This window comes from Sturnira hondurensis, unplaced genomic scaffold (genome assembly GCF_014824575.4).
Source record: "Sturnira hondurensis isolate 20B ecotype Veracruz unplaced genomic scaffold, ASM1482457v3 Scaffold0021490, whole genome shotgun sequence".
NCBI lineage: Eukaryota > Metazoa > Chordata > Mammalia > Chiroptera > Phyllostomidae > Sturnira > Sturnira hondurensis.
This window is the reverse complement of record NW_028094121.1, coordinates 1,142,523-1,169,596: the sequence shown is the minus strand read 5'-3', so window position 1 is coordinate 1,169,596 and position 27,074 is coordinate 1,142,523. Positions and strand designations below refer to the sequence as shown.

Sequence of the window (27,074 nt, the reverse complement as noted above, 5' to 3'; positions counted from 1 at the left end):
GTGCAGTGACAAGGAGATGAATGACACTGACAAGGGAGATCACTCAAGGCCAGGAGAAATCAGTCTGAAGGGCCAGGGAGTCTCCATTCTACCCAGACTGCTGACCAAGTGACCATTCCTCCCCATCTGCCTTAGTCGCAGCCTTTCAGGCCGAGCCCCACCCCCTCCAGGCCGCTCTCTCTAACTACTGCAGCCCAGGGGGTCCCTTCCTGCTGTAAGCATCTCCACACAGTCCTCGCCTCAGGCCCGTGACATCCTGGCACAGAGCACCCATACGGCACCGGATAAATGGCTCCTCCTTGATGAATCATTCAGTTGATCAATTGCTGGGTTGGAGGTCAAGAAGGAGGGTGAGGGGACCAGTAAGTAGCTGATTAGTGATAAGAAGGCCCGTGACGCTGGGCTCCTGCAGCGTCCACTCTGTGTCTCTTCACTATGAATTAGAGCTATGATATATGGGTCAACACAGAAACACCTCGAAAACGCTGCGGAGGGAAAACAATGGGCTGCCACTGTGCGTGAAAGCCGCTGCGACAGTGAGCGCTCGCTGCACAGCCTCCCTGGGCATCCCCACACACGGAAGGCCGGCCCGCGCTTCCCCGCTCCCTCGGGGGCGGGAGAGGCCCTGTGGCTTGCTCTGCCACAGCAGGGAGCAGAAGCTTTGGGACTCCGCATGCAATTCGCCATCTCCCCTCCTTCTTCTCTCAGTCTCCGTGGGCCTAGGTCTTTCAGTGATTCCAGGGAGCAGGACACCCCTGCAGGCCCTTTCGAACATGCACCGAGGTGACACGTAAACGCTCGCCGTGTTAAAAAAAAAAAGCAAGAAAGGAAAAAGGAATAAATGAGCCTAAGGTGGAACACTGGTGACTCAGATGGGCATGACCGGAGGATTTATTGTGTGTTTCTGAGTGCGGGGCACCTCTGGCACGTGACGGGGGGCAGCAGATGGTTCTGTGGTGCGTCGTATGGATGGCTGTATGCCCGGCCCCGTCCATGAAATCACAGACATGCCCCTCATGATGCGGTAACTACAAAAACTCTCACCCCACCTTCCCAAACACTCCTGGGGGTGATACCAGCCCCGAGTGAACCATAAATGCAAAGGGGTCACTGGACGCGGGCGTGGGAGGCGCACTGGGGCCCAGACAGAACAGTGGGGCTATGGGAGCAGAGGGTTGACCAGTGATACTCCCACAAAGTGCTCAAACCGGGTGTGGCCAGTCGAGAGTGGAAGGGTCTTTTTCACAGTGGACAGAACAGAGTGAGTTTTCCTGGAGGGAGATAGGAAAGACAGATGTCACAGTGGTAAGATTCCCCAGTGCCCACGATCTCCAGTCTTTTCACGAGTTAAACAGTGTTCTCCGATGGTCTACATGATGTGTGGTTTACCCCTTCTGCAGGTGAGGAAACCGCTGGAGAGGGAGGGTGTGGCCAGTCTGAGTGGGACAGAGGTGAGCGAGAGAGCTGCTCTCAAAGGGCACAGACTGATGACTTGAAAGAGAGGGAGATTCTAAAACACAGCAGGTGGGACTAAGTGACAACCTGGATAGGGCTAGCATGGGGTAAGAGGGGTGGCGACCAGTGCCGGGATGTAGGAAGAGGAGAAGGGGACTCAGGTGTAACCTTTCACCTTTCAGCTGAAGGCAGACCATGTGGCCAAGACTCCAGCCAGTAGCTGGAGCTGTGAGCCAGCCAGGATGGGAGAGGCTCCCGCCAGCTGCCCTTTCTCGGAGCCCAGGCTTCCTGGGAAACAAGGCAGCAGGGAGCCGCCCAGGAACCAGACGTTTGGAGGCTGTTTCCTCTCAGGGCAGAAGCAAACCTCATCACGCCCATCAGCACCCCCTGGGCCCCAGGGACAGTCTGAAGCAGGAGGGAAGAAGGCAAGTCCAGATGTACCGACTGGTGAATTCTTACATGACCTTTAAAGGACCTGATGATATGGGGACACAGGGGCACACGAGGGCGCTCTAACCAAATAGAGAGGAGGAAATCGGCCCATTTCCACAGGCAAAGAGGTTCAGGCAGTATTTGGAAAACCCTGCAGTCCACTGTTTCTCAACGGAGCTGCTACTGGAACTCTGGGCAGGCGGCTTCTCCCCCAGGGGGCAGCGCTCCTACCACTGCAGGCTGTTTGCCATCCCCGACTCCCCCCCCCTCACGGAGAACACCCAACTCCCTAAGTTTCATTTCCAAACACCCCTTTTCTGGGCAGTCCTTGCTGCTCAGGGCCACAGGAGGGGCCCACTGGAGGGGGCCTACAGGTGGCCTCGGGCAGTGTGGCGGCTCCTGCTCCCCCCACCCTTACAGGGGAGCCCGGCACCGCCTGCTTTGATGGTGTGAGGTGGGCACCCACAGGGGCTGCAGGCCCAGGGGCGGCTCGTGCGGATGGGGACTGCCATCCTTGGGCGGTCGATTCGTGCTGCTGTCCTTCAGGACAGGGAAGGACAGAGGCTGCGATGATAACACTGGGGACACAGACACAGGACCCTGAGACAGACACCACGGGACCTGACACCGATGTCCCTGGCAGCAAACACAGGGCCACACAGAACACAGCTTGCACGAAACTTTCACAAAGCGAACCTGAAACAAGGCACCCCCTGGAGCCCGGAGGGCCCACCGTTGTGAGGTCTGAGACGTTTACGTGGTTAGGTTCCCAAAGACAAGCACGGAGGTGGAAATCCAGGGATGAGAGTCCAGTAAGTATTTACTGCCCAAACTAGCCCTGGGCCCGGGCCACTCAGCACGGAGACAGTTGTGAACAGCTGGCCATGCCAACTGGGCTGTTGGCCCTGCCTACGGCCCAGTGGGCAGAGTATGAGTGCCCTGTGGGACAGCAGGCATGCCGAGGTGGCTGCATGGGCAGACAGAGGTGACTTTTTGGGAGTACACACCAAGGTAAACGGAGGTCTGGAGAGAGCCTGGGGGACTCGCTATCGAGCCCAGTGCAGGACAGGAAACCTCCAGCACCTGAGTGGTGAGGGGCTGGATGAAGTCCCAGACCAGCCCGTCCACAGCTCCCGGGGTCCCCGCCCCCATCACGAAGCCGCACGTTCTGAAACAGAGGTGGCCTGTGTGTCCCACAATGGTGGCGTCTGCTGGAAGGCACAGCTGGAACCCCAGGTCCCCGGGCATGGCCGTGCCCCCTGAGACGCTCACCACCGCTGAACACAGATGGGCCCACCTCGGCACACTGGCCGGGCACGAGCTCTTCCTCCACAGGAAGCAGACATTGCAAACCGAACAGGATTCTTACCCTCCTTCGAAGATTTTGATCCTCGTCGGCTCCCCTCTCTTGGAGGCAGGAGTGTCCTCCTCAGGTTTCCCTCGCTTCTCTTCTTCCTTCTCCGCTCTAGCTATATCTTTCTGGCCTTCCGGGGAAACCAGTGAAGGGAGGTGAACCTGGCCCACCGCAGGAAGGACAAAATCATTGCTGGTTACATGGCAGTCAGGGAAGGAAGCCTTCGATGGCATTACATGCTTACATTCAATCGTGGCTCACTTCATCTCCACGATTGGAGAGGTGCTGTGATCCTACTCTACAGAAAAAAGGAAGCTGACCCCCCTGAGAGGTAATGGTCCCTATTCAAAGACACATGGTTAGTTGGTGTCAAAACTGGGACCCGGACCAGGGCTTTTGCAGGGGAAGACGGGGCCTTCCCACAAGAGCTGTGTTTGCTCTTTCTTCTGCACTAGTCAGGGAGCTGCTGGGGACAGGTCCGCATCTTGGTCTCCTGGGTCAGGCCAGTGCCCAAAACAAGACTCCGCCTGTGGAGATTAACTCGTCCAATTCTGTCTTACAGATCAGAGAGTCAAGGTCGCCCAGTAGGTTAAGGGCATTGCTGGGAGCAGAGCGCAGGCTTCCTGAGAGCCCCAACCAATGGGACCTCCCAGAGCCAGGCCCACCGATGGGCGTGGCCCTGAGGGTGCACAAGCTCTGGGCTGTTTGTCTGAGGGAACCTATTCTCTTCACAGGCCTCAGTGGGGAGAGCTGGCTCCATGAGAGCGTGTCTTTTAGACCCCCTGAGGGCAGCAGGGGGTGGGCGCACCCATGAATAGAGAGCACGACACTGGGCTAGTGGCTGGAGCCAGCAGTGCTGGGAACGAGATTCTCATTCGACTTCATGCCACTGTCACAAAGGTCACGAGACACTGCACTGCTCACGGCCAGCAGGAGAAACAACTGTGTGTCCTGGTGCTGGGACAGTCTAAGAACTGCAGTCCCCTGTGCCCGCCACCACACCTGCCCTGACCAGGAGGTGTGGGGGCTGAGCGGCAAGGTCACTGGTTGAGAATCAGGGAACCTGGGTTCCAGCACCCCACAGGCCACTTGTGTGCTGGTATGGAACAGGCCGGGGAGCCAGCTGGCATCATTCCAAGAAAAAGTTTGCGGGTGTCAGCTCATTTTAAGAATTTCAAATTTCAAAACGATGACTGCCAAACCCAATGAAGCCAACTTAACTCTTTCTTTTTATTGCATGGCCTTTGAAGTATGCAGTCATTGCAGCGGAGAGGCAGTTCAGATCATCCGGGAGGGCTCTGAGTGCGAGCCAGTTTGAACCCAGGCTCTGCCGCTTACTGTGCAGTCAGGTGCAAACTACCCAACGTCAGTGTCCTTTGCCTTCTCAGTCACAGAGTGGCCACGGGGCACCAGGTGGTTGTGGGGTAAAAGTAAAGGGTAGCATGGTACCCATGCGCCACGTTAGGTGCACAGGTAGCTCTAAGTACGAACATAACCACGACAGCACCTGGGGAGGATCGGTAGCCTGTCAGACACACCGGAGAGTAAACCAGTCATGCTGCTTATTGCAGAAATGGAAACCTCGTTCAGGGATGTCAGCAGACTGGCGAGAACATTTACAGAAAAAATTTGGGAACCAGTTCTGCGAAGAGTATCCCGCTGAGCTAAGGACAGGCTCGACGCACAGAATTCGCTCAGCGATAGAGGAGGACACGACTAGAGGAAAGTCAGAGAACAGTTTTGTTCATTTGTCCATGGTGCGCATTCAGTTTCGGAGACTCATGCCTGATTCGGTCCAGGCACCTAGTCTGAAGGATTACTTTAAGGTTTTCTTTCCTTACATGATTAAAAGAAGAAAAATAGAGTTTCTGGAGTCAGACAGGTCTGGGTTTGCCAAATGTTTGCCGTGGGACCTTGCCTTCCCTCACCCTCTGATTCTCAGTTCCCTCACCTGAAGAATGGTGGTGGTCCCGCCCTTCCCCGGGCCCCAGGTGGGGATGAACGTTGTTTGGATTCAAGGGCCAAGCATAGTGAGGCTGCTCAACCAACTGACCAGTTGTGAGTCCATTAATGCTAAGTCAGCATCACACATCATGGCCTGAATCCTCAGGCTGGCCTTCTCAGGGTATGGGGGTGTCATTTTCCAAATTTCAAACTTCCTGAACCTTCAGGGACTTGTTGATTTTATATAGTCCCTGATGCAGCCTTGGGGCAGAGGCAACGGAAGAGAATGTGAGCCTTTAGTCAGGTGTGAGCCAGGTGCTACACACGGCACTGTGGTCACACTGTGAGTGATATTGCCACCTACTGGTAAAGAGGGATAGTGCAGCCCAGCTCTATCAGCTGTCCTACTCACAGAAAACAATCCCTGGAAGTGAGGTTTCCAGTGGTACCAGAGAACGGAAACAGCAGGTGTAAGAAGGAAAGTAGGAAAAGACTAACAGGACAGGGAGAATTGTACGATGGAGTGGTATAAAGTTCTAACATTGCTGTAGGCCAAGTTTTCCAAACAGGCCTTTGGAGACTTTTTTTGTCTTTTGTTTTTCCTTGCTAAGGTAAGGGTATGTCTTTGATTTTACAATAGCAGCTAATGAAAAAGCAGGATCCCTTTAAAGCTCATTTTACTGAAATGTATCTATTCCAATGGTGGGAGGGACACACTGACAAAGGAAACCAATCAATGTTTCCCAGCAAGGTGACCAATCCAGCCGACAGAGAGGAAATCTGCCCACTCATCTGGCTCTAGTTTTGTGGATGGAACCTGAGGAGACTGTGGCTTTAAAAGCTCAGCAAAGGCTTTTTAAAAAATCAGCGGGGAGACGAAAAATAAGACTGGACGTACCTCTGCCATGCGGGGCTTGCGGGAGCTGGATGGCACGAGCCGTCCCGTCTCAGGATGCGGAGCCGTGGCCGTGGTGTATGTCTCTTTGCTCACCTTCTGCTTAGACCTCAGGAGGGACAAAGCAGCTTTAGTGGGAACCCCTGGAAGGTTGGGGTTGTACAAACTTATGCACCAACCAGCGTAAACAGAGGACCTCCTATCTGCGTGCTGGATGTGATTTGGCTTAATGTAGTTTAAATAGCACCAACTGACATTAGTGGTTGTGTGGAGGCTGGGGAACTGCAGTACCTTCTTTGAGTCCGTACCTTCTTGAGACTTGGCTGGTTGGGGGGGCGTTTCTGACAGAGGAAGCTGGGAGCTGGGAGGTGCCAGCGAAGGGAGGTCAGGTTGTTCCTTGGAATCTTCTTTCTTCCCACTCAGAGGGGGCAGCCCTCTCCGGTGAGGTTTGCCAGATGGCTGCGCATGCTCTCTCAAAGCCTCTGAGTCCGGAGCTGTCACGTGGGGTCGTGTGGGGTGAGGAAGGGACGGAGTTTCCTTTGAATCAGATGGGTCTGTGGGCAGGCTGGACAGTGGCTCTGGCTCCCTCCTGCCCTGGCCCTGGCCGCCCAAGGGGGGTTTCTCTGGCCTCTTGCCATCCTCAGGGCTGGTAAGCACCACGCTGCACGGTTTTACCAGTTCTAGTTTTTCATCTGCCTTGGAAGCCTCCTCTTCCTTCACCCGTTTTTGCTGCTGGGTTTCCATGGTGAGTTCAAGGCTGCCAGCCGGTGAAAGCACACGTTTGCTTCCCCCCACTGTCGATGAACTCCCCTCCAGGCTCAAGACACTCTCTGAGGACAGGGGAGTGCCTTTTCTGTCCGGTTCTGTCACGGGCACTCGCAGGTATGGAGTCTGGAAGCCTCTGCTCAGCTCCTCGCTTACCCTGGTCGGTCCAGGCCCAGCCTCGCACACGTCTGCCCCACACACTGCCGTCCCTGGGCCTGAGGGCTCCTCAAACTTGGGGAGAGCTACAGTCACTGAGCTGCCTTGGGACTGGGTGACCAGAATCTGGGACAGGGTGGTGTACATGGCGCTCCCATAGGAGGGCATGTCGGTCTGGATTCGGACTGGCACAACCAGAGACACCATGGTATCTGGACAGGTGGGCAGGGCCAGCGGGGGGGCTGACGTGGGTGCCGAGGAGCTGGCTGTGGGAGCCACAGGTGGCAGCTGGATGTCACTGCTGTACTCTGGGCTAGGGGAGAGGCCAGCAGTTCCTGTGGCCAGTGGGGCCGGGCTGGTTTTGATCTGTGGCAGACGGCCTTCCACCTGGCCAGGTAGCTGAAGGGCAAACTGGGATTGCAGAGGCAGGTAAAACCCAGAAGAGAGTGCTGAGGAGGGTGGGTACGGCATGGGGAGAAATGAAGGGGGCTGCCGGAAGGGGATGGTGGCTGGGTGAGGCATGAGCTGGGGCAGGTGGAGCTGGCCTGGGTGCAAAACAGTAGGTTGGAGAGGAAGTGGTGGGGATTGAAATAAAGAGGGAGGAATGGGGGGCATGGAGTACGGTGAGGAGAGGAGGCTGGACATGGCCTGGGTGGAGAAGAAATCTGAAGACTGCCCAGGCTCATGCTGCAGGAGGTGCTGGAAGGAGAAAAGGGAGACGGGCGGGGGCAGGCACGGTTTCTCATGCAAGGGGAGCTGGGCATCGGGGTGGTGGAACACCTGCAGTGCTTCTGTGTAGGGCGGAGTGGACCCCAGCGGTGGTCTGTCCTGCACCTGGCTCTTGCCTCCCGTGTGCCCAGTGTGTGAGGTGGCTGCTGAGGAAATCTGGGGCAGTGAGCTTTTGGCCGAAGTTTTACTGGATGAGGGCTTTGGTTCCTCACTCTCCTGCCTTCCCGTGGGGGCGGCCTCAGGCTCTGTTTCTGGAAACCTGCTCAGAGAGGCCTGTCTCACCAAAAAGCATTTTCTTCTCTCTGGGGGGGCTGCGGGGGCTGCTGGGGCTGCTGGGGCTGCGGGAGCCACTGGCACTGGGACAACAGGGCCCGCCAGGGACAAGCTGCCGTAGTCGAACGATTTGCTGCGCCTCTCCGTCATGTGGGCAGAGTGGGAGACGTTGGGGCTCTGCTCTGAGGCTGACCTCCGCATCTCCCGGGTGTGTGGGTGGTGGCTGGGGACGGTCAGCATGTGCGTGCCCGAGGGTTTGGAGCGCGAATCGGATGAGGGCCCGGGGGCCTCCGCTTTTCCGTGGTCGTCCCTCTCAAAGGAGGCGGAGCGGCTGGACCCGCTCAGAGAGACACTGCTCTCCTGGCTTGGGCTGCGGGACAGAGGCACAGAGGACTCGAAGCTGGACTCCCCTGACGACGGGGCCATCTCCGCCAGGCGCAGTCTCTTCTTCTTGGGTGGCAGCTTCTCAGCCGGGAGCTGGGCCAGAGTCTGGCTGCGCTGGGGCCACTGGAACGCCTCTGTCTTCTCGGGCTCCTTCGGGGGCGGCTCTGGCTCTGTGTCCTGCCGGTCGGGCTCCTCGGTCACCAGGATCTCAGGAACCTGAATGTTGGGCTGGCGGACCAGCTTGGGCTGCAGGGAGTGCCCCGGGCGTCCACGCGGGGTGGGTGGGGGTGATGAGAACGGGGCGGGGGCCGGAGACTTGTCTTCCCCTTCCAAGCCGCTGGGCTGCTCCAGAGAATCTGACTTCTCGAAGGAGCTGGTGTGCTGGATGACAGAAATTTCTTTGGACATTGCTCTCCTCTCCTTTCCTGATTCTGAACCGGACCCTGGCTTGGGTGTCCTCGGCCGGAAGCCTGAGGGTCCCTCCAGGGAGGGCGCTGATTTACTTGGTTCTGCTGGTGACTTGGTGGCCTCTGGGGGAACACTCCGAGCAGCTTCGGACGGCCTGGGGCTGCCAAACTGAGTTTTTGTCGACTCAAAGGCAGGTGGCTCCTCCTCGTCCCCGAGGCTCTTCTCTTTCCTCCTCTTCCTCAGCGGAGTGAGCTCCAAGGTGGTCCCCAGTTTATAGTGCATCATTTGGGACCAGGGCTCGTGCTCGGCCTGACTCCTCTCGGCTTCCAGAGCCACGTGAGCACCTGCAGAGACGGGCTTTGTGATCTGAAGCTCTGAGCAATAGTATTTCTTGTGGGCTTCGTAGTTGTCCTTCTTCTTGTACCGAGCACCACAGATGTTACATTCATAGATTACCCCTTTTGTTTTCAAGCCCTTCTTGGTCTTTTTGGTGAGTTCGCTTTCCTTGGGTTCTGGCTCCTCTGCGGGTTTGGGGGCTGTGTCCTTGCTACTTGGCCCTGCCTCCTCGGAACTGAACTCCCCTCCCAAAGGTAGTTCAATGGCCGGCTGGCGCTTGAGCATCCGGGGGTGGGAGGTAAACACTTGGCTGCTTCGGCTCAGGGCTTCCGAGTCGGCGACGTGGTCGTCAAAGGAGTAGCTACCGCGGAAAGTGTGGTGGGGGGTAGTGAGGGTGCAGGGTGCAGAAGGCATTGAGTGGCTTCTCAGCAGAGGCACAGGGGGGGTGGTGCTGGGCGGGTGCTGCAGGCTCAGCAGTGATTGTTCCGGCTTGGTTTTCTCGCTGTGGGACGGCAGGGGCTCCCGGTAGAGGCTGGATTTGGGCGACTCCATGCTGCTGCGCCGCGACAGCGAGCTCCTCCTGGGCTTCACGCTGTCTATCTCGCTGGTGTCCACCACGGCCTCGTTGATGGTGATGAGCTTGGTGATGTGCTCGATGACCTGCGTCCGGGGCACAGACAAAGGCACCAGGCTGGGCTTGTCTTCGGTGGACAGAGGCAGGAGCGGCTGGGTGGAGGTGGCCGCCAGCATGGTGGCCCGCTGCCCGATGCGCCCGCACTTGCCGAAGATGATCTCTGTGTAGGACCTGGCGTTGGTGTTCGGGGGGCTGACCTGCTGCTCCGCGCTCTCCGAGCGGGAGAAATACCCGGATTCCGTGCTGCCTTTGCTGCCGGGGCTCAGAAACGCCTGCTCATCGATCACCTTTTTCCTCTCACTCAAGCGGAGGGCCAACTTCTGCTTTATGGTGTGGGTGTCTTCCGGTTTATGGCTCAGGGGGTGCTCGGACGAGGGTTCCGCGAATGGAGTGGGGTCCTCGAGCGACTGGGCTGAGCTGGACTGGGATAAGGAACAGCGCTCATGGCTGGAGCCCTGGCTCCCAGAGCTGTACAGCCCGCGGGACAGGAGGGGGTGCTTCGGCCTAGGGGAGAGCTCTGCGTGGTGAGCAGGCGTGGTACCCGTTTCCTCCTCCGAATCGGTGCTTTCTCCCTCGGTGGGCTCCTCAAACTCTTCCCCCGGGATCCTCTCCATCTCCAGCCCCGGGGGGTACATCTCGCTGCCCACTCCCGAGGCCAGGCCAGCTTTGATGCGGTGGGCGTGGGACTTCCTGTGCTTGTAGAGGTTACTCTTGGTCTTGAAGGAGAAGCCACAGGGGCCGCAGGGATAGGGCCTCTCACCCGTGTGGGAGCGAATGTGTTTCTGGAGCACGCTGGGCTTGGCGCAGGGCCGGCTGCAGTACTGGCAGATGTACTTGCCCGGTTTCTGGGGTTTCCTCTCCTTCTTGTGTGCCTCTTCCGTGGGCTTCAAGGGACCCTGGGAGGGACGGGGCACAAAGACTTTGGGGATGCCAGGCAGGTCCTCCGGGGGGATGATGGAAGCATGGGGAGGGAGGAGCTGGCCCTGAGGATGGAGCCCAGGGCTCAGGAAGGAGCTCGAGGGTCCAGGTCTCATGGGGTCGACCAGCTGCCACGTGGACCCCTCCAGGAGGTGCTCAGGTTTGCCAGGTGACATGAATGCTGGTGTCAGAGGGTGCTGCGGAAGCTGCGAGATGTGGACGGAGGCTTCGATGGAGGGCCTCTTGGAGGGCTTCTGCTGCTGGCCCGCTTTCTCCTGAGAGCCTTCCCTAAGAACCGGCGAGGGGCCTGGGAAGGGCTGTGGGGCTAGGAGCTCTTGCACGGGGCCTTCGGGGGCAGACACTGTGCTGCCTGGGTATGGCGCACTGGCTGAAACACTGGTCTGAACAGCCTCTCCTTTGGTGAGCCGCTTCCGGGGACTTCCCTCAGCCTTCTTGGTGCCCTTGACACTTTGTTCAGGATCCATGACCTCCACAGAGACTTCAGATGCTATTCAGGGAGGGTCAGGGAGGGCTGCATTTATGGGTAATCCAAGTGTCCCGAGAAGGCGTCTGGCTTTGGCCACATGGGTCAAGAGCGGAGGAAGCCAAACCCGAGACGGCTTTGGGAGTTTTTTGCAAGTGTCACTGGCTGTGAGTGGACTCAGAGCAAGTCATCAGGGCTTGAGCTAGTCACTTCGGTGAGGCATGGCCCTTTACTTTGCAGACAGAAAATGCGCCAGCACTTTCTGCCTGAATGTCTGTCTCGGAAACGTCATGAAGGACGTCAGTGTTGCCATCGTGTTGTCTCAGTTGGCAGTGACAAGTGGCTCCCCATGAGTCCCCGGTGTGCTATGTGAACTGCTGAAGGCCAGAGACGTTTGCGTGCGTGGCCCAGTCATCCCTGGTTCCGGCACAAGAGGAGCCACGCTGGATGCCGCCGGTGGCTCCGTGTTGGAGATCAACAGCCGTGGAGGGGCGTTCACGCTCTTCTATGTGACAAACACACACACACAGAAACACACACACAGACAAGAGAAGAGAGAGTTACTGTGACTGGTCCACAGCCCGGGCATCTCTGGCTCAGCGAAAGCCAGCAAGGTCCCTAAAAGTTTAACCAGAGAGACACAAGCAGAACCCACAGCCCTGGCTCCGCACATCTGGGCGCTGCCCATCCATCCCTCACCCACATTCACAGGGCTGTTGGGTGATTCCAGTTCTAGCTGTGCTTCTGGGCACTGCAACTGGGTGGGGTATCAGGAGCAGTCAGGGACAAGAGGCCCGGGCTCTAGTCTCTGCTCTGTGAGCATCTCTGAGTGGGTTTTAGCTCCCTGAGCATCAGTTGCCTAACCTAGAAAATGAATAACAGCAATTCCTGCCTCAACTGTGCCTGGGGGCTACAGTGGGGTCCAACACACTAATGGACATGGATGCCACTGGACAAGGCTGGCTGGTGCAGGAGGAGGTGCTGGTGGGGTGTTCAAGAGTGAACTTTCCAAGGGGTAGGCTATTCTCAGGTCTCATGCTCTCTCAGGCCCTGGATTCTGAAGGTGTCTAGGACGGGCCTTGCCCATGGCTCTTCCTCCTTTGCTGACCCACCTCTCCAGCCGTGTCTCATGGTGAAGCTAAAGCCACTGCCCTAGTCTGGGGGAGCTCACAGTCAAGAAAGAGCTGGGAGGCTCATTCTGGCAGATTCCTCAGTTTTGCGGCCTTTCCTTGCCCAGTCAGTGCCCCAGGGATACCCTGGAAGTGGTTCAGAATGGCGGTCCTTTCCAAGCTGAGGGGCAAAGATGTCCTGGGTGGACCTCCAAGTGTGTGCGTCCTCCTGGGGCCAGCTGGAAGTCAGGCAGTCTAGGCTCCCTGGGCTCCAAGTGCTTCTCAGGGCCCCTGCCCCAGCAGCACAGTCAGCATTTCAAAGCTGGTTGAGACAGAGTCTGGGCTCCAGTCTCAACATGCCACCTTTCTTTCCAGTGGAGAAAACTGAGGACCACAGTGGAAAGGAAGTCTGCTAAGGAAGGTGGTCTACATGTTCCTAAGAGGCAAGGCTGGCACCAAACCCAGGTTCCTGTGTCTGGAGTTCACCCCCCAGCCACTTGCAGGTGATGGCCCCCTGGGCGAGGGCCTGAATGCGTGCCCCGTGCCTCCCTGGCTTTCTTCCCTCTTCCGTAAGCATGTTCCACCCCCAGCACCCTGAGGTCGGGCTCCCTTCATGCCCTTGCCCTGCTTTTCACCAGATATTTTCTGATAGAGACAGGGAGGGTTCGCTCTTTGTACTTTCACAGGGTGTTGAGAAAGTCGACAAATCTGTGAGACTCAAATAATTGTATCACAAATGGCAGGGCCTCAGATGTAATGACATGCCATGGAGGGCCAGGTGGTTCAACCTATTAGCTAAACATTATACACTATAAATTTATTCCTTTTGTATTTCCTTTTCATCTTTGTTCTACAAAAAATTCAAGAGAACTATAGCAAAATTGTATAAATATTTATAAAAAATGACAAGCTATAAATAAATATAAGTGTAAATAAGAATAACAAATAAGAACATGGGAAAATGTAAATACTGTAGGAAGGCAGGGTTGGGGGGATGGAAAGAGCACTGGAATACCAATCGTAAGGGCTCACAGTGCTCCTATAGCTCAGCTATCCAATTATATCTGAGCTTCCCAGCAGCCAAGGAGAAAAGAGAGATGTGGTCCATTACAGAGTCCTTACAAGATAGAGATGAAGAAATATCTCAGTATCCTTGCAGGAAGCAAAGGACTGCTTGAGAAGAACTTACTCGCGTGGTGCAGGGGCAGTGAATGGTGTACGCAATCACCTGTGTCTCCAAATGAAATTCCTCCCACCAATGCAGTGCCCAATGTTTGCCACAGAAGGTCGCAACTCAGCAAAGGCTGTTGTCTGAGCCACTGAAGCCCTCCTTTGACTCAGGCAGAGAAGGCGTCCTCCCAAAGCAGGGCCAGTGTAGGTTTGGCAGGGAAACCTCACTGCATCATATAACCATCAGTAGGGGGGCCTTGGAAGGTATCAGTCAACCTGGGGCATGCTCAGGAGTGAAAGAGGCATTACCAGGCTTATGGAGGAACAACAGGAATAAACCAGGGCTGTCCCAGGCAAACTGGGGCAAATGGTTACCCTTATAATCAATATTTACCTTGGGACCTAAACCAGGCACAAGCGTTCACTCTGGATATGGGGTGTAAACTTTTGATCTTGCTATGAGGACTGAAATTACATCGTGGCTCCTAATGGATTCTTAGAGATTGGTTATCTAGGCCAATCCTCTCACTTGGCAGATGAGGAGACTGAGGCCTAGAAGGATGATGTGATTTTGCCTAAAAGTTGCACAGCAATGGTGATAGAGCTGGACTGTCCTATGCCTCTGGCCAGGGTTCGTCTCCTGCCCCAGTGAATCAATGCCCTCCCTGACACTGGGCGGCCTATGGTGTCAGCCTGTGGCTCTCTGCTCTGTGGGAGCACTGGCTGGGACCCAGGGACACGGCTACATCTCCAATGAGGGGTGCCAGCAGGTGTCTGGGGGTTAATAGCAAGGGAGGCCTGCTGGACAGGAGAAATGGGGAGCTCGGCTAATGGTGGGTAGTCCATTATAGTGGCATTATACCTGGGCCTTGATTATCCAAACTAAGGTGGGTGGAAGTGCTGAGTCACCTAAAAGTCAGACATGGCAGGCATCATCTGTAGTGTGGACAGAGCACTGTTCTCCAGGCTGGTCTCGGACTCCTGGGCCTGGCTGCGCCTGGGAGTCCCAGGGGACAGGTCTGCAGGTACTGTGCATGGATGATAAAGGGTCACCTATACTCACTATTTCTATTGACCCTTTCATGCAAGGATGTCCAAGCACCTCCCCACCTAAAATGTTAGCTAGAAGTAAGCTTTGTTTATTCTGATGGATGGGTGGGACCCTGCCGTGTGACTAGGTGATAAATTAACAGCCTGAGTGGGGGTCACTTGGTCAAGGAGGACCCTACATTGTCCAGTCCACAGTTGTCCCTTCACCGAGCCAGCAGGCTCCCCAGGGGCAGGTTGGGAAATGCATTCCAGTGACTGGGATTTGGGGCAATTTCCAAGCCAGGTGGGAGCAGTGGGTAGATGATGGAAGCAGTCAGGAGACTATTGTGTCATCAGGTGACTCACTGGGCCAGCACACGTGCCTAGGGTCAGCATCCGACCTACACCTGTGAGCTGGCCTGGGGCTCCCTGGGGAGGGCCTCCCTGCCTGCCTGCTCTGAGAGAGGTGCGACCAGTACCACTGCCCCCCAGGTTATGGGGTCAGTGAAGCCTGGAAGGCAGATAGCCCACCCCTCTGATCTGCAGGGAGGGTGCCTGAGCCACGGGGGAAATGACTGGCCCAGGGCCAAGACTCCTGGGTCAGTGCTCTCAGCTGCCCTGCTCTATACCTCACGACAGGTCTGAGGTTCTGAACACAAGAGGAAGGGGGGCGGGCAGCTGGGACCGTGGGTGCAGATGTGGGTCAAAACTACAGGAACCAAGAGGGCCTCAGCCTTAGAGTGGGTTACGATTCAGGTTGGCATAAGCATTTTCTCACTTAACTCTTCAACTCCTCTTGAAGGGCGGTTTCTAATCACTGACCACACTAAAAAAGTCTTCTTTTCTGCCTTCTGTGGGTATGTGTCAAATTTAATGTGAACTGGAAGTAACAGAGGAAAATCTGTTTTTCCAGAGCATTGGTGAGGGCGCCTGTAAAAGCCACCAGTGACATGAGGTCAGAGGTCGAGCGTTTCCCTGCTGGGCCGGCAGGGGCCTGAGCCTCAGGCCACAGGGCGATAGGTGTCCTCTGCCAGTGGTGGGACAATGGCCATGGGGACCATGCTGTCTGCCACCGAGGCCACGGCCCTGAGAGCTCTGGCTCAGAAACCAGCTTAGAACCATGAGGAAACTCTGTCCTAAAGAGCCAGATTTAGGGTTTAGGAAAATCTGAGCTTCAGGAGCCAGATAGCTAACATCAGACAACTCAGCTCCCGCTACTGGACGCTTCCACAGGTCTACCTGTTAAGACAGCCCAACAGAAAAGAGAGCAGGGTGCTGAGGCTGCAGCCACAAAGGCCTCAGGGGAGTTAGAAGAGATGGAAGAGCTAACAGGGCCCAGGCGAGGTGGCCTGAAGCTTTGAAATCAGACAAGAAAGCAACTTCCACATCCTAGGCATCAGGACAGCGTAGCCATAGCCCAGAGTGGGTACCCTGGGGGGCTCTGCCAGAGGGGAGATGGGAGGCGGGCTCTGTCAGGAGGACAGCTCCCCGCATCAGGGCAGGAGGCCAGCTTGGATCTGCCTTGGGCTCCAGACTAGAAAGCTTGGCTCACCAGCCAAGTTAGATAGACTGAGGCAAGACGGGGACAGGGGCCAGATGCCCAGGGTCTACTCAGTCAATCAAACTTCAAATTTGTGTGGCTTGATAAAATTCTTTGCTTGTAATTTAGTTATGCACTCACACAAACATATGCCTACATGCAAGCTAATATGCTAAAATCTGGTCAAAATTTGACTGATGATAATAAAACATACTGATCTTAAAAACATTAAGAATTCTTCCTCATTTTAAAAGCTGAAACCTGGTGCAGAAGGCTGCAGGTAATGACACAGACTAGGGTTTAGGCCTGAGGAACAAGATGAGGACCTGCTGTGAAAAGCATCCTAGCCCTAAGGCTGCGCGTGCAAACACACACACACACACACACACACAGCAATACCACACAGCAACTGCAAAGGCAGCTTCGCAACGTGTGTGAACCCTGGCTCCGCACCTCCCGAACGAAAATTTGTGGAACCTCTCTAACCTCCCACCTCCCCACCTGTAAAATGGAGACGATAGAAGTACCACACGTCTGGCTGTTTCTGCTTCCCGTGTCTCCTCTGTGCCCATTCCAGCAGTCCTGGTTCAGACCAGCAGGTTTGTCTAGCCCAGAAGTTCCAGAGACTGGCTACAGAACAGCAATCCTGTGGAGCTTTTTCCTTCTTTACATTTTTAAAAAACGAAAATGCATTTTAAGCCATTGTAGATTGTCCTACGTCCTGCACCCCCTGCCCCGACATGCCCTTCTTCACAGAAGCTACAGTGAGTGTCCCGGGTTCTTCCCACACCCTAAGGTGTTTTGAAGAAACTACCTCCTATTTGCTGTTTTAAACCCATGCGTGGAAATCTAGGTTCACTCCGCTCTTCCTAGGGGCAGGTAGTATTCCATTAGGGGCCACATTCACATTCAGCCAGTCCTTTATTGAAGCATACAAAGGTGGTTTTCAGCTTTTTTTGTCCCAGGAAATGCTACAAAGAACATCCTCTGCATACTAGTGTGAGTGTATCTGCAAGGTCAATTCCAAGAAGGGGAAAAACTCGGCCAAAGGGAGTGTACCATGAAGCGTTTGATAGCTACTGACACAGAGCTCCTCCAAAAGCACAAATTCACACTCCATTTCTGCGTGAGAGCTGTTTCTCCAAACTTTACTTTTCTACCCGGAATATAACCAATGTCTTTATTGGCTAACACGAAGTCACGGTAGTAGCTTCCCATTGCTGCTGGAACAAACTGCCACAGAGTTAGTGGGAAAAAACAGCACATTTTAGTATCACGTGTTTCTAGGGGCCAGAAATCTGAAATGGGTCTCACTGGGCTAAAATCGAGGTGGGGCCATTGACCGTTCCGGAGGCTCCAGGGGTGAATCCACTTCCTCACCTTGCCAACTTCTAGGGGCCGCCCGCGTCCTGGGCTCGTGGTACTCCCCAGCGTCAAAGCCTGCAGGGGCCTGCCGAGTCCTTCCCACAGCAAACACCACCAACCTGGACCTTACTGCCTCCCTCTTTCACTTATAAAAGCTCTGGTGATTATGTTGGGCTCTCCTGGATAATCCAGGAAAACCTCCCCGTGTCCAGATCCTTAATCTCATCACAGCCAGAGTCCCTTTTGTCACGAAAGACAACAGATTCACAAGGTTTCAGGGATTAGAACATGGACCTCTTTGGGGCCATTATTCTGCCTACCACAGTGGCATCTTATTGTTTAAAAATCTGCATTTTGGTCCTGGCTGGTGTAGCTCAGTGGATTGAGCATGGGCTTGTGAAGCAAAGGGTTGCTGGTTCAATTCCCAGTCAGGGCACATGCCTGGGTTGCAGGCCAGATCCCCAGAAGGGGGCATTCAAGAGGTAACCACACATTGATGTTTCTCTCCCACTCTTTCCCCTTCCCTTCCCCTCTCTCTAAAAATAAATAAATGAAGTATTTTTTAAAAATCTGTATTTCTTGATCTCTATGGAGGCTTAGAACTTTGCATGAGCATATTTATTATTTCATTGAGGCAATTGTTTTTTGCTTATGTTTCTAATGAACTAAATTTTTCTTATTTGTTTAACCAAACTCTTTGATATTGGGGATATTGCTCCTTTATACAGGGTGGGGCAAAAGCAGGTTAATAATTGTAAGTCCGTGAAACACAGAGGTTACTCTTGTACTATTACTTATTAATTACTGTATTATATTAACAACTGTAAAACTACTTTTGCCTCACCCTGTATGTGAACTGCAAATATTTCTACTTACTTATTACTAGTAATAAGTAGGTATTAACTTTGCTGAAGAGAATACTTTCATTTCTATGTGGTCAATGAAACAAAAAAGTCAATCTTCCCTTTATGACTTTTAGGTTTCATGTCCAGGATTATTTTTTAGTATGTCACCGAATTTTCTTCCAGTTCCTTTATGGTTTATTTATTTTCTTCCCTCCTTTTCCCGCTCCCCCCCCCCCCGACTCCTATGCCATTCCGTTGCCCCCTTTCAGTCACCACCTTGACTCCATCTGACATTCGCCTTTGTGTGAGCAGTCAGGTAAATAAAGCGTGACTTTCCCCCAGTATAGCTAGCCAGTTGTTCTAACATCATTACCGAATAGCCCACCCCCCCCCACCAGAATTCCCTGGGGTGTCTTCTGAAAGCACAGGTTCTAGCCCCATTCTAGATCCACCAAAACAACTATGTGGAGAAAGGGCCCCAGAATCTATATTTTCACAAAATTCCCCATGTAGATCCAACGTCTGCTTTTCTACGGCCTGGCATTTGCAGAAACGGATGACATTCTCCCACCTCACCTCTAGGTCCCCATCCTTCCCCCACCTTACTCCACCCCACTCCACTCCACCATTACTGTGGCAAGATAAATCTCTTCAACAGCCAACCTCCCTGGACTTCTCCCTCTGTTAAGAACGCTAACGGCTCCCCACTGCAGGGAGATCCTACTAATGGCATTTCAGCCCCATTATAATCAGCCTTCCCAGCCTCCTCGCCTGCCCTGTACTTTTACATCAATTCTAACTGACATGCTCTGATCGCGCTGTGTTTACACATCACTGTTCCCTAGGATTCGGGCAGAGAGAGGAGTCTGGAAGCTAATTCCACAAAGGAGTCAGGGAATGCTTCACAGAGGAAGATGCATTTGAGCTGGTCCTTGAAAGATGGGGGAAATGATGACAGATTTGGAAGGAAGGGATTCTAGTCTAGATGGGAGGCACAACCTTTGCAGAATACAGAAGGCTAGAATGTGTCCACAGTGGGTGTTGTTTTCTGCCTTCCCCTCAGCCCAGGCTTTGGGGCTCCTGAGCCCATATGTCTTCGCGTGGGTCCCACATTTTGCTAGGGTGGGTTCAGGGCACAGTCAGGGATTTCTACGTGTTCCCTTGTGGGCACTAGGAGAAGAAAAAGTCCCAAACAAAAACTTGTACCAAACAGATCTAACGGCTGGGGTCAATTCTGATCTTCGGAAAGCAAGTAGAAGGCAACATATGGCCCCATGTGGTGGCCAGGGGTGTGCTCCTGGGCTGGGTCAGGCTTCTGGGGTGACCAGCTCCTCACATCCTCTAGCCTGGATTCACTCATGGAAAATAGGTCTCCCTGGGGTCTGATGGATTGCCTGTGTTGGGAAGAAGTTTGCCACTAACACCTAGAAGCCCGAGATATCTGGTGTGGGTCAGGTCTGTGGGTTCCCCAGCTCATGAGCACCTTCCTGGCAAACCGGTCTCCTGGAATGGGCAGAGACTGGGCTTTATTCAACTTTGGGTTTGCAATGCCTGGCACTGAACCCAGCACTGAGTCAAATGCTGAAAATACTATATTTTTAAAGATTTTATTTCTTTTTAGACAGCAGAGGATGTGAGAAAGAAAGGGAGAGAAACATCAGTGTGTGGTTGCCTCTCACATGCCCCACACTGGGGATCCAGCCAGCGACCCAGGCATGTGCCCTGGACTGGGAATCGAACTGGCAATCCTTTGGTTTGCAGGCCTGCGCTCAATCCACTGAGCAATACCAGCCAGGCTGAAAATATTTTTAAAATGCTTAGATGAGCACCTACCATGTGCCCAAACTATACTAAACATTGACATATTAATGCTCATACATGTGCCCTTTTTGCAGATGAAAAGACTGAAACTCAAAGAGGTGAGGCTAATTGCTTCAGGTGATACAAGAAAAGGGTAGAAGTAAGATATGGACCCAAGTGCCAGCCACTGTCTAGCAAGCCCTCAAGAGTGCTAACCTTAGCCATGATGGCCAAGAAGGATTGTGCCTTTCTTCCCAGCAGCCCAGCTCCTCCAGGAAGTCTTCCCAGTTAACTATGTCCATCTCCACTTGCATCAGTCTCCTCATGCACAAATCACTGGGCATGACCCTGCTCAGAACTGAGTTTTTTGATAAATGCTTCTCCCCACTGACAGTGAGTGGTGGATTAGTCACTGTCTGGGAGGCTCTCAAATCACTTCCCTTGGGTGACTGTGGTTTCTGCCTTCCTACTTTTCCTTCTTCTCCTTCCCAACCCTAAGACCTAGCCAGGGCTTAGAATTTCTACACACTGGTCAAAAAGCAAATTCTATTCATAGCAAAGAGAGAGCTAGGCAATACCAAATGAGTTATATCTGGCTAGTGTTTGTCTTCCTGTCCAAGAGCCCAGGGCCTAAGGTGGAACTGACATTCCCGGAGAGGACAAGGTTTCCATGGACACCCCCAAGGGAAGCAGGAACACGCTTCCCAGTCAAGACCAGGCAGTAGTGCAGCCAGAACTCCATGCTGGCTAGACCTTTGGAAGCCCAGATGTAGCCCTGATTGTTTGTGGCTGTGACAACTCAGGCAAAGATGGTTCAAACCAATGTCCTGCATCTCGTCTGAACAACCGAACTTGTAATATGTGTTGGGGCTGTTCTTAGTGTTTACACAACTCTATCAGGCAGGAATGATGATCATCCTCATTTTGCTGATGAGGAAATTGAAGTGCACAATCACACAGCTGGCAATGGCAGAGCAGGAACCTGAACCTGGGCCATCAGATGACCTCCACAGTGCAGAGCCCCAGGGTAGCAGGGGCCACGCCAGCCTTGCAGACAGGACCAGGTTTAAATCACAGTCCTAACACTTTGGGTAGCCCAACCTTGTTCCTAGCAGCCTTCCTTCCCATTATGTGGTTGATCTTGTTAAGAGCTTTTGTTTTTTCTTTCACCTAGAAAAGTATTGATCGTGTTTATGTCTTGTCCCCATTGATACGAAGATGAACTGAGATTCGGGACTGTAGTCTCAACTCAACAAGGACCTGATGAAACCCAGATACTTGTAGTTTACTGATCTACTAAGTTATCTATTGTTACGAATCTAGTTACCTATGCACCTACCCATCTCATCATTTATCATCTCTACCTCGTTGCAGTAAAGAATAAAAAAAGCTTCCAGACGCCCCGGAGAACTTGGCAAGCCCCTGAACTTACCCTGCTTAATCTTAAATGGTCTAGGGTGGGTGAAAGAGTTTAGGAAAGAACAAAGCCTGAAATGAGAGTTGGACAGGGCCAGGCGACGTGTCCCTGGCCGTTTGCATCCTGCCAGCCTCACATCAATGTCGCCTAAGAAAGACCTGCACTCCACATTTGTCACAGTGGCCTATTCTCTCATCAGTCCCTTTGATGACATTTGTTTCTGCACAAATGGCCATGGTACAAAAGGCATACCTGCCTATAAGCTTCCTAGGTAGTCAAGGCTCCTCGGTCTACTATGAAGGAGAAACACACAGAACACACTGTAACACGCACACATGCGCACACACACTAGAGAATAAACTATATAAGGACTAATGACCAGGGAGACTAGGTGATATATACAGTGTATTCAAAAAAGTAAACAATGACAAAGGCAGGGATTGCCTGCAGTCTCTGCCATGCTCACCCACGCGGCAGGGTGGATATAACTGTGCCGTGACGGCACAGTAGTTACAACGATCACTTTGAAGTTCACCTCACTCAGTCTTCAAGCACCACGTGGACCTTCTCGATGCCAGGCCAATAACGGGAAAACACCAATTACAGACCTTACTGTAAAGTAGACCATGTAGTACCAACACAAGGAGAGATAAAACAAAACAAAACAAAACAAAAAAACAATGGAAACAACAGAGTAAGGAAACAGACCACCACCTACATAGTCACCTGATTTATAATTAGGGCATTACCCCATTTGGTGGAGAAATTATCATCTTTTCAATAAGTAGTGCTGAAGCAATGAGACATCCATAAGGAAAAAATGAAGTAGGGTTCTACCTCACACCATATACAAATATTAACGTGAAATGGAGATTGGCCTCAATATAAAAGATTAAACAATAAAACTTCTAGAAGAAAACACAGCAATATCGCTTCATGAGCGTGGGTCCAGCAAAGATTTTTTTTTTAGTAATAATTTTTTTTAAAGATTTTATTTATTTATTTATCTTTAGAGGGGAAGGAGAGAGGGAGAGAAACATCAATGTATGGTTGCCTTTCATGCGTCCCCTGCTGGGAGTTGGCCTGCAGGGAACCGGCCTGCAACCCAGGCATGTGCCCTGACTGGAAATCGAACCGCGATCCTCTGGTTCGCAGGCCTGCGCTCAATCCACTGAGCTACACCACCCAGGGCCAAAGATTTCTTATACAGTTCACAAAAAGCATAATCACCTAACTACAAAGGAAAGAATTGATAAATTGGGCTTTATTGAAATAAAAAAGTCTGCGTATCAGAAAATACCAATAATAGAATGAAAAGCAAACCACGACCTAGAAAAAGATATTTGTGTACATATCTGACGAAGTGCTCATCTGGCATATTAAATATCCCTAAAAATGAATTTTAAAAAGGCAGACAACCTAATTAACTTTTGGCCACACTTAACGCATAATGGATGAAGACCTAAACATAAGAGCCGACCTATGAAACCCTGAGAAGAAAACACAGGAGAAAAGCTTCATGACATTGGGTTTAGCAACTGATCGCTTAGACCCGCCACTAAAAGCACAGGTGCCAGAGTAAGAACAGACACCCCGACTGCATCGAAAGGCAACACCGTCCTCTGGATCAAAGGACATGAGGAACAGAGGAAAGAGGCAGCCTTCAGAACAGGAAAAAATATTTGCAAGTCGCATGTGTGGTGAGGAGTCAATATCCAAAACATAAAAAGAACTCCTACAACTCAAAAACAAAAACCAAACAACCAGGTTGAAAAATGGTAAGAGGACTTGAATAGACATTTGTTCAGAGAAGATATGAAAATGGCCAGCAAACGCTGGGAATGATGCTCACCATCGTGATTCATTAAGGAAATGCAAATCAAAACCATGAGAGACACCCCCTCCTGTGCTTTGGGATGGCTACTACCAAAAGCAACCCCCGGCAAATAAGTGTTGGTGAGAACGTGGAGACATCGGAACTGCGGCGCCCTGCTGGCGGGAATGCAAAATGGTGCAGCCTCCGCGGGAAACAGTGTGGTGGCGTCTTAACAAAATTAAACACAGAATTACCATGTGATCCAGGAATTTTACTTCTGGGCATACAGTCCAAAGAATGGAAAGCAGAGCCTCAAAGAGGTATTTGTACTCCCGTGCTCCTACTGGCATTAATCACAATAACCAGAAAGGTGGAAGCAAACCAAATGTTCATTGAGGAGCTGAATAAATAAACCAAACATGGAATACACATGCAATGGAATATTATCCGGCCTTAAGAAAGGACAAAACTAGGACACATTCTACAATAGGGATCAACCTGTAGGACATTATACTAAGTGAAATCAGCAAGTCACAGAAAGACAAACACTATATGATTCCGGTTACAGATACCCATAGAATAATCAAACTCACAACCAACAGAAAGAACGGTGGTTGCCCGGGGCGGCGGGAGGGGAAAGGGCAATGGTCATTTTATGTGTGTAGACTTTCCATTTTGTAGGATGAAAGGAGTTTTGGAAATTCATTCACATTGCAGAACAGTGTGAAAATAACACTACTAAACTTAGAAATGGTTAAGATGGTAAATTACATATCACGTGTATTTTACCACAACTTTTAAAAATGACAGAAGATTTGAATAAGCATTTTGAAAAAGATGTGATATACATGGTCCATAAGCAAATGAAAAGGCACTCAACATTATGACCCACCAGGAAAATACAAATCGAATCCACCACACAGTCACCAGAGTGGCAAAGACGACCCAGACACCATGACACCAAACGTTGGCAAGGAAGTGGGGCAGCTGGAACTCTGCTCGCGCGTGGTCGGTGGAAGGTAGGCCCAAGCATTTGGACATCTGATTGGCAAAATCTTCAAAGCTAAACACTCACCGACCCTATGATCCCCAACTAAGTACACATTCTACAGAAATACATGGGTATGTCTGCCGAAAGCCACAAACAAAAATGCTCACAGTAGCTTCATTCATGACAGCAAAAAGCAGGCAACAGCCCAAATGCTAACAACAAATAGCATGGATAAATAAAACTATGGTATATTTATATAAGAATTATTAAATAGTAATAAAAAGAACAAGGTACCGCTACAGACAGAGATATGGAGGGATCTCACAGACATAATAAGAGAATTCAGGCACATTAGTCTGTTCGTACTTGATTTTACTTAAGTGAAGTTTAAGAACAGGCCAAATTAATTTTATGGTATTAGAAATCAGAACAGCGATTTGTTCTGGTGGGGCAGGCAGGTATTTACTGAGAAGGGGAAGGTGGGAGCTTTGGGGGGGACAGAAATGTTATTCACTGGGGAAATGCACATCAAAACCATGCATATTATGTGGGTATATATATAAAAAGTATTTGGGTTGTATATACAACTTATGACGTGTATACTTATGCTGTGTGCACATAATTGTACACGTGTTATTCCTTAATTTAAAAAAAGATACGGAGTTTTCCCTTGAAAAGTACAAATCCTCTAAGGAGAGAGACACTGATGGAAATGGGTGATGAAAGGTGGTGGAGGCCATGATAGAAACGGTCCCCAGCGCAGGCTGCTGGGCAGCGAGTGCTCATAGGGCAGACTTCAGAAATGGTGCCCTGGGCTCCGGAGGACCAATGGGATTTCACCAAGCAGAAAAGGGGACTAACGTGGGCAAAGGCATGGCGAGGCTGGGGAAACACTGTGCACGGGAAGGCAGGTAACTCAGTGGGGTCAGAGGGTTGGATGCGCACAGCACAGCGGGGGGAGGCTGAGGACGTGAACCAAATCAGCTTCAGACTTGTTTCTCTGCGTGAGTTCCCCGTAAACATTTGCTGAATGAATGAACAAGCCTTCCCGCAGTCACGAAGCATCCGAAGCCTGGAGTCATGAGACACATGCACTTGCGTGGCAGCAAGTGCCGAGGAGATACGGCATGAGTGGGGTCGTGGAGCCCACCTCTTACAAAATTGCTCACCTCCAAAGTCTACTGTGTTCCAGCCCGCAGAATTCAAAACCATCTTCATTCCCTTACAGTACGGACTCTGATATAAAGCTGACGGGTTTTTTGCATTTATTCTTTCCCCATACTTCCACTCCATCTCGCCATTTTTGATAGTCTAATATTTTTGATTATTCTAGCAGCCTTTAACATCTTCAAATAATATACTGAAATTGGTCTCTCCTGGTCTGTCAACTTTAGTAGCATCTGTTCCCTTCCTGCTATGAACAATAAGGAAATTTGTGTATATTCTCTTCTTTCTGCCTCCTTTTTCCAGTCATCTTCAATTTTTTGTTACTTATACATTATTACTCTTGCATTGTCCAATTTCATAACGTTTATATTTTCCTTTATAATTATAGAGTGTATAGGTTAACTCTACAAATGGACACTAGTAAACAAGATTGTGAAGATATTATTCCCTACTCAGTATGAATGGAACTACTGAGTATGAATGGACTGAAGAGAAAGAAATATAATCCCAGGACTGAAATTTTGTCACAAGAAAAAAAGTCAACCAATCAATTTTCCGACAAAGAGTTTATGGCTTCTTCGACTTCCTTTTGAATCCCACACCATCCGCTTCTCGGATTCCCTTTTTTTGATGACAGAAGGAGCTCCCGGAGGGTTTTTTTTTCTGCCAGAAAATATAGATGACTGAGTGAAAAACTTCATGAATTCTTACACTGAAAAGCCTTTATTTTGCGTTCAACATCAGAGGACATAGAATTCTTATTGCAGAATCATTGTCCTGCAGCCTTTTGAAGGCGCTGCTCCACTGTCCCCGGCGTCTCGTGTTACTGATGAGAAATTCTGATGGCAGTCTTAGCTCTCTCTGGAAGCTTTTTGTTCTTCATACTCAACGTTCGGAAATTTCAGTGAAACGGGTCTAAATTTTCTTTGTGCTAATCCTGTCCTAACTTGAGTGTGCTCTTTTAATTTTGAAATTGGTGTGTGTTTCTCCAACTGAGGGAAAATGCCCTTTGCTGTATTTCCACCCGTTTCTGTCCCGCTCAGCCATCGTCCGTGGGCTGCTGCTGGGTGGACACTGGCTCTCCTGGACCTGCCCTCCATGGGCATTCGTTTTTCTTCTCCTTGATGTTTCACTCTGCGTTCCGGGATATATTCTTAGCTTCAACGTCTAGAGCCCCAACCTGTCTTCATCCTTATTTATTATATCACTCAGTTCACCTGCATACTTCTTCTCAGGAGCCATATTTTAAATTCGCAATAATTATTTTCTTTTCTCTGATTACTCTATCTTCATAGTAACTTCATTCTAGTAAAGGAAATAATCTCAATTATTGTTGAAGGTAATAATGATCATTTATTTTAGGGTTTTGTATATTTGAACTGTTTCCTTTAGAGTAAATTTTCTTTTTTCCTATCTGAGGCCTTCTCTTTCTGCTATTGGTTTTCTCCTAACATTTGGTGATCTCAGTTGTCCATTCATACTTACAAGTGAAGGACGATGTCGTGAAGTCAGTGTGCATTACGATACAGGTTCTAGTTCCTGTAACGAGGACCTGACTGCACGGGTGGCTCAGACAAGACAGGAGTTGATTTCCGTCCCGTGCAACAGTCTGAGTGCCAGTGGCCTCAGGCTGATATGGTGGCTTCAGGTGTGGGTGT

The 27,074-nt window shown here is 51.5% G+C and overlaps 1 protein-coding gene across 4 annotated transcripts in view; it reads right to left on the bottom strand.

The window, feature by feature from the left end:
• Window positions 1–27,074, bottom strand: part of HIVEP3 (HIVEP zinc finger 3) — a 410,805-nt gene that overhangs the window by 36,764 nt on the left and 346,967 nt on the right. For all 4 annotated transcript variants that reach the window (XM_037032649.1, XM_037032652.1, XM_037032653.1 and 1 more), the window contains 2 exons: window positions 6,084–11,672; window positions 3,257–3,402 (listed from right to left, as the gene is read on the bottom strand). In XM_037032649.1, coding sequence (XP_036888544.1) covers window positions 3,257–3,402; window positions 6,084–11,168 — 5,231 coding nt within the window. In that variant the 5' untranslated portion in view covers window positions 11,169–11,672. The remainder of the gene's footprint in view (window positions 1–3,256; window positions 3,403–6,083; window positions 11,673–27,074) is intronic.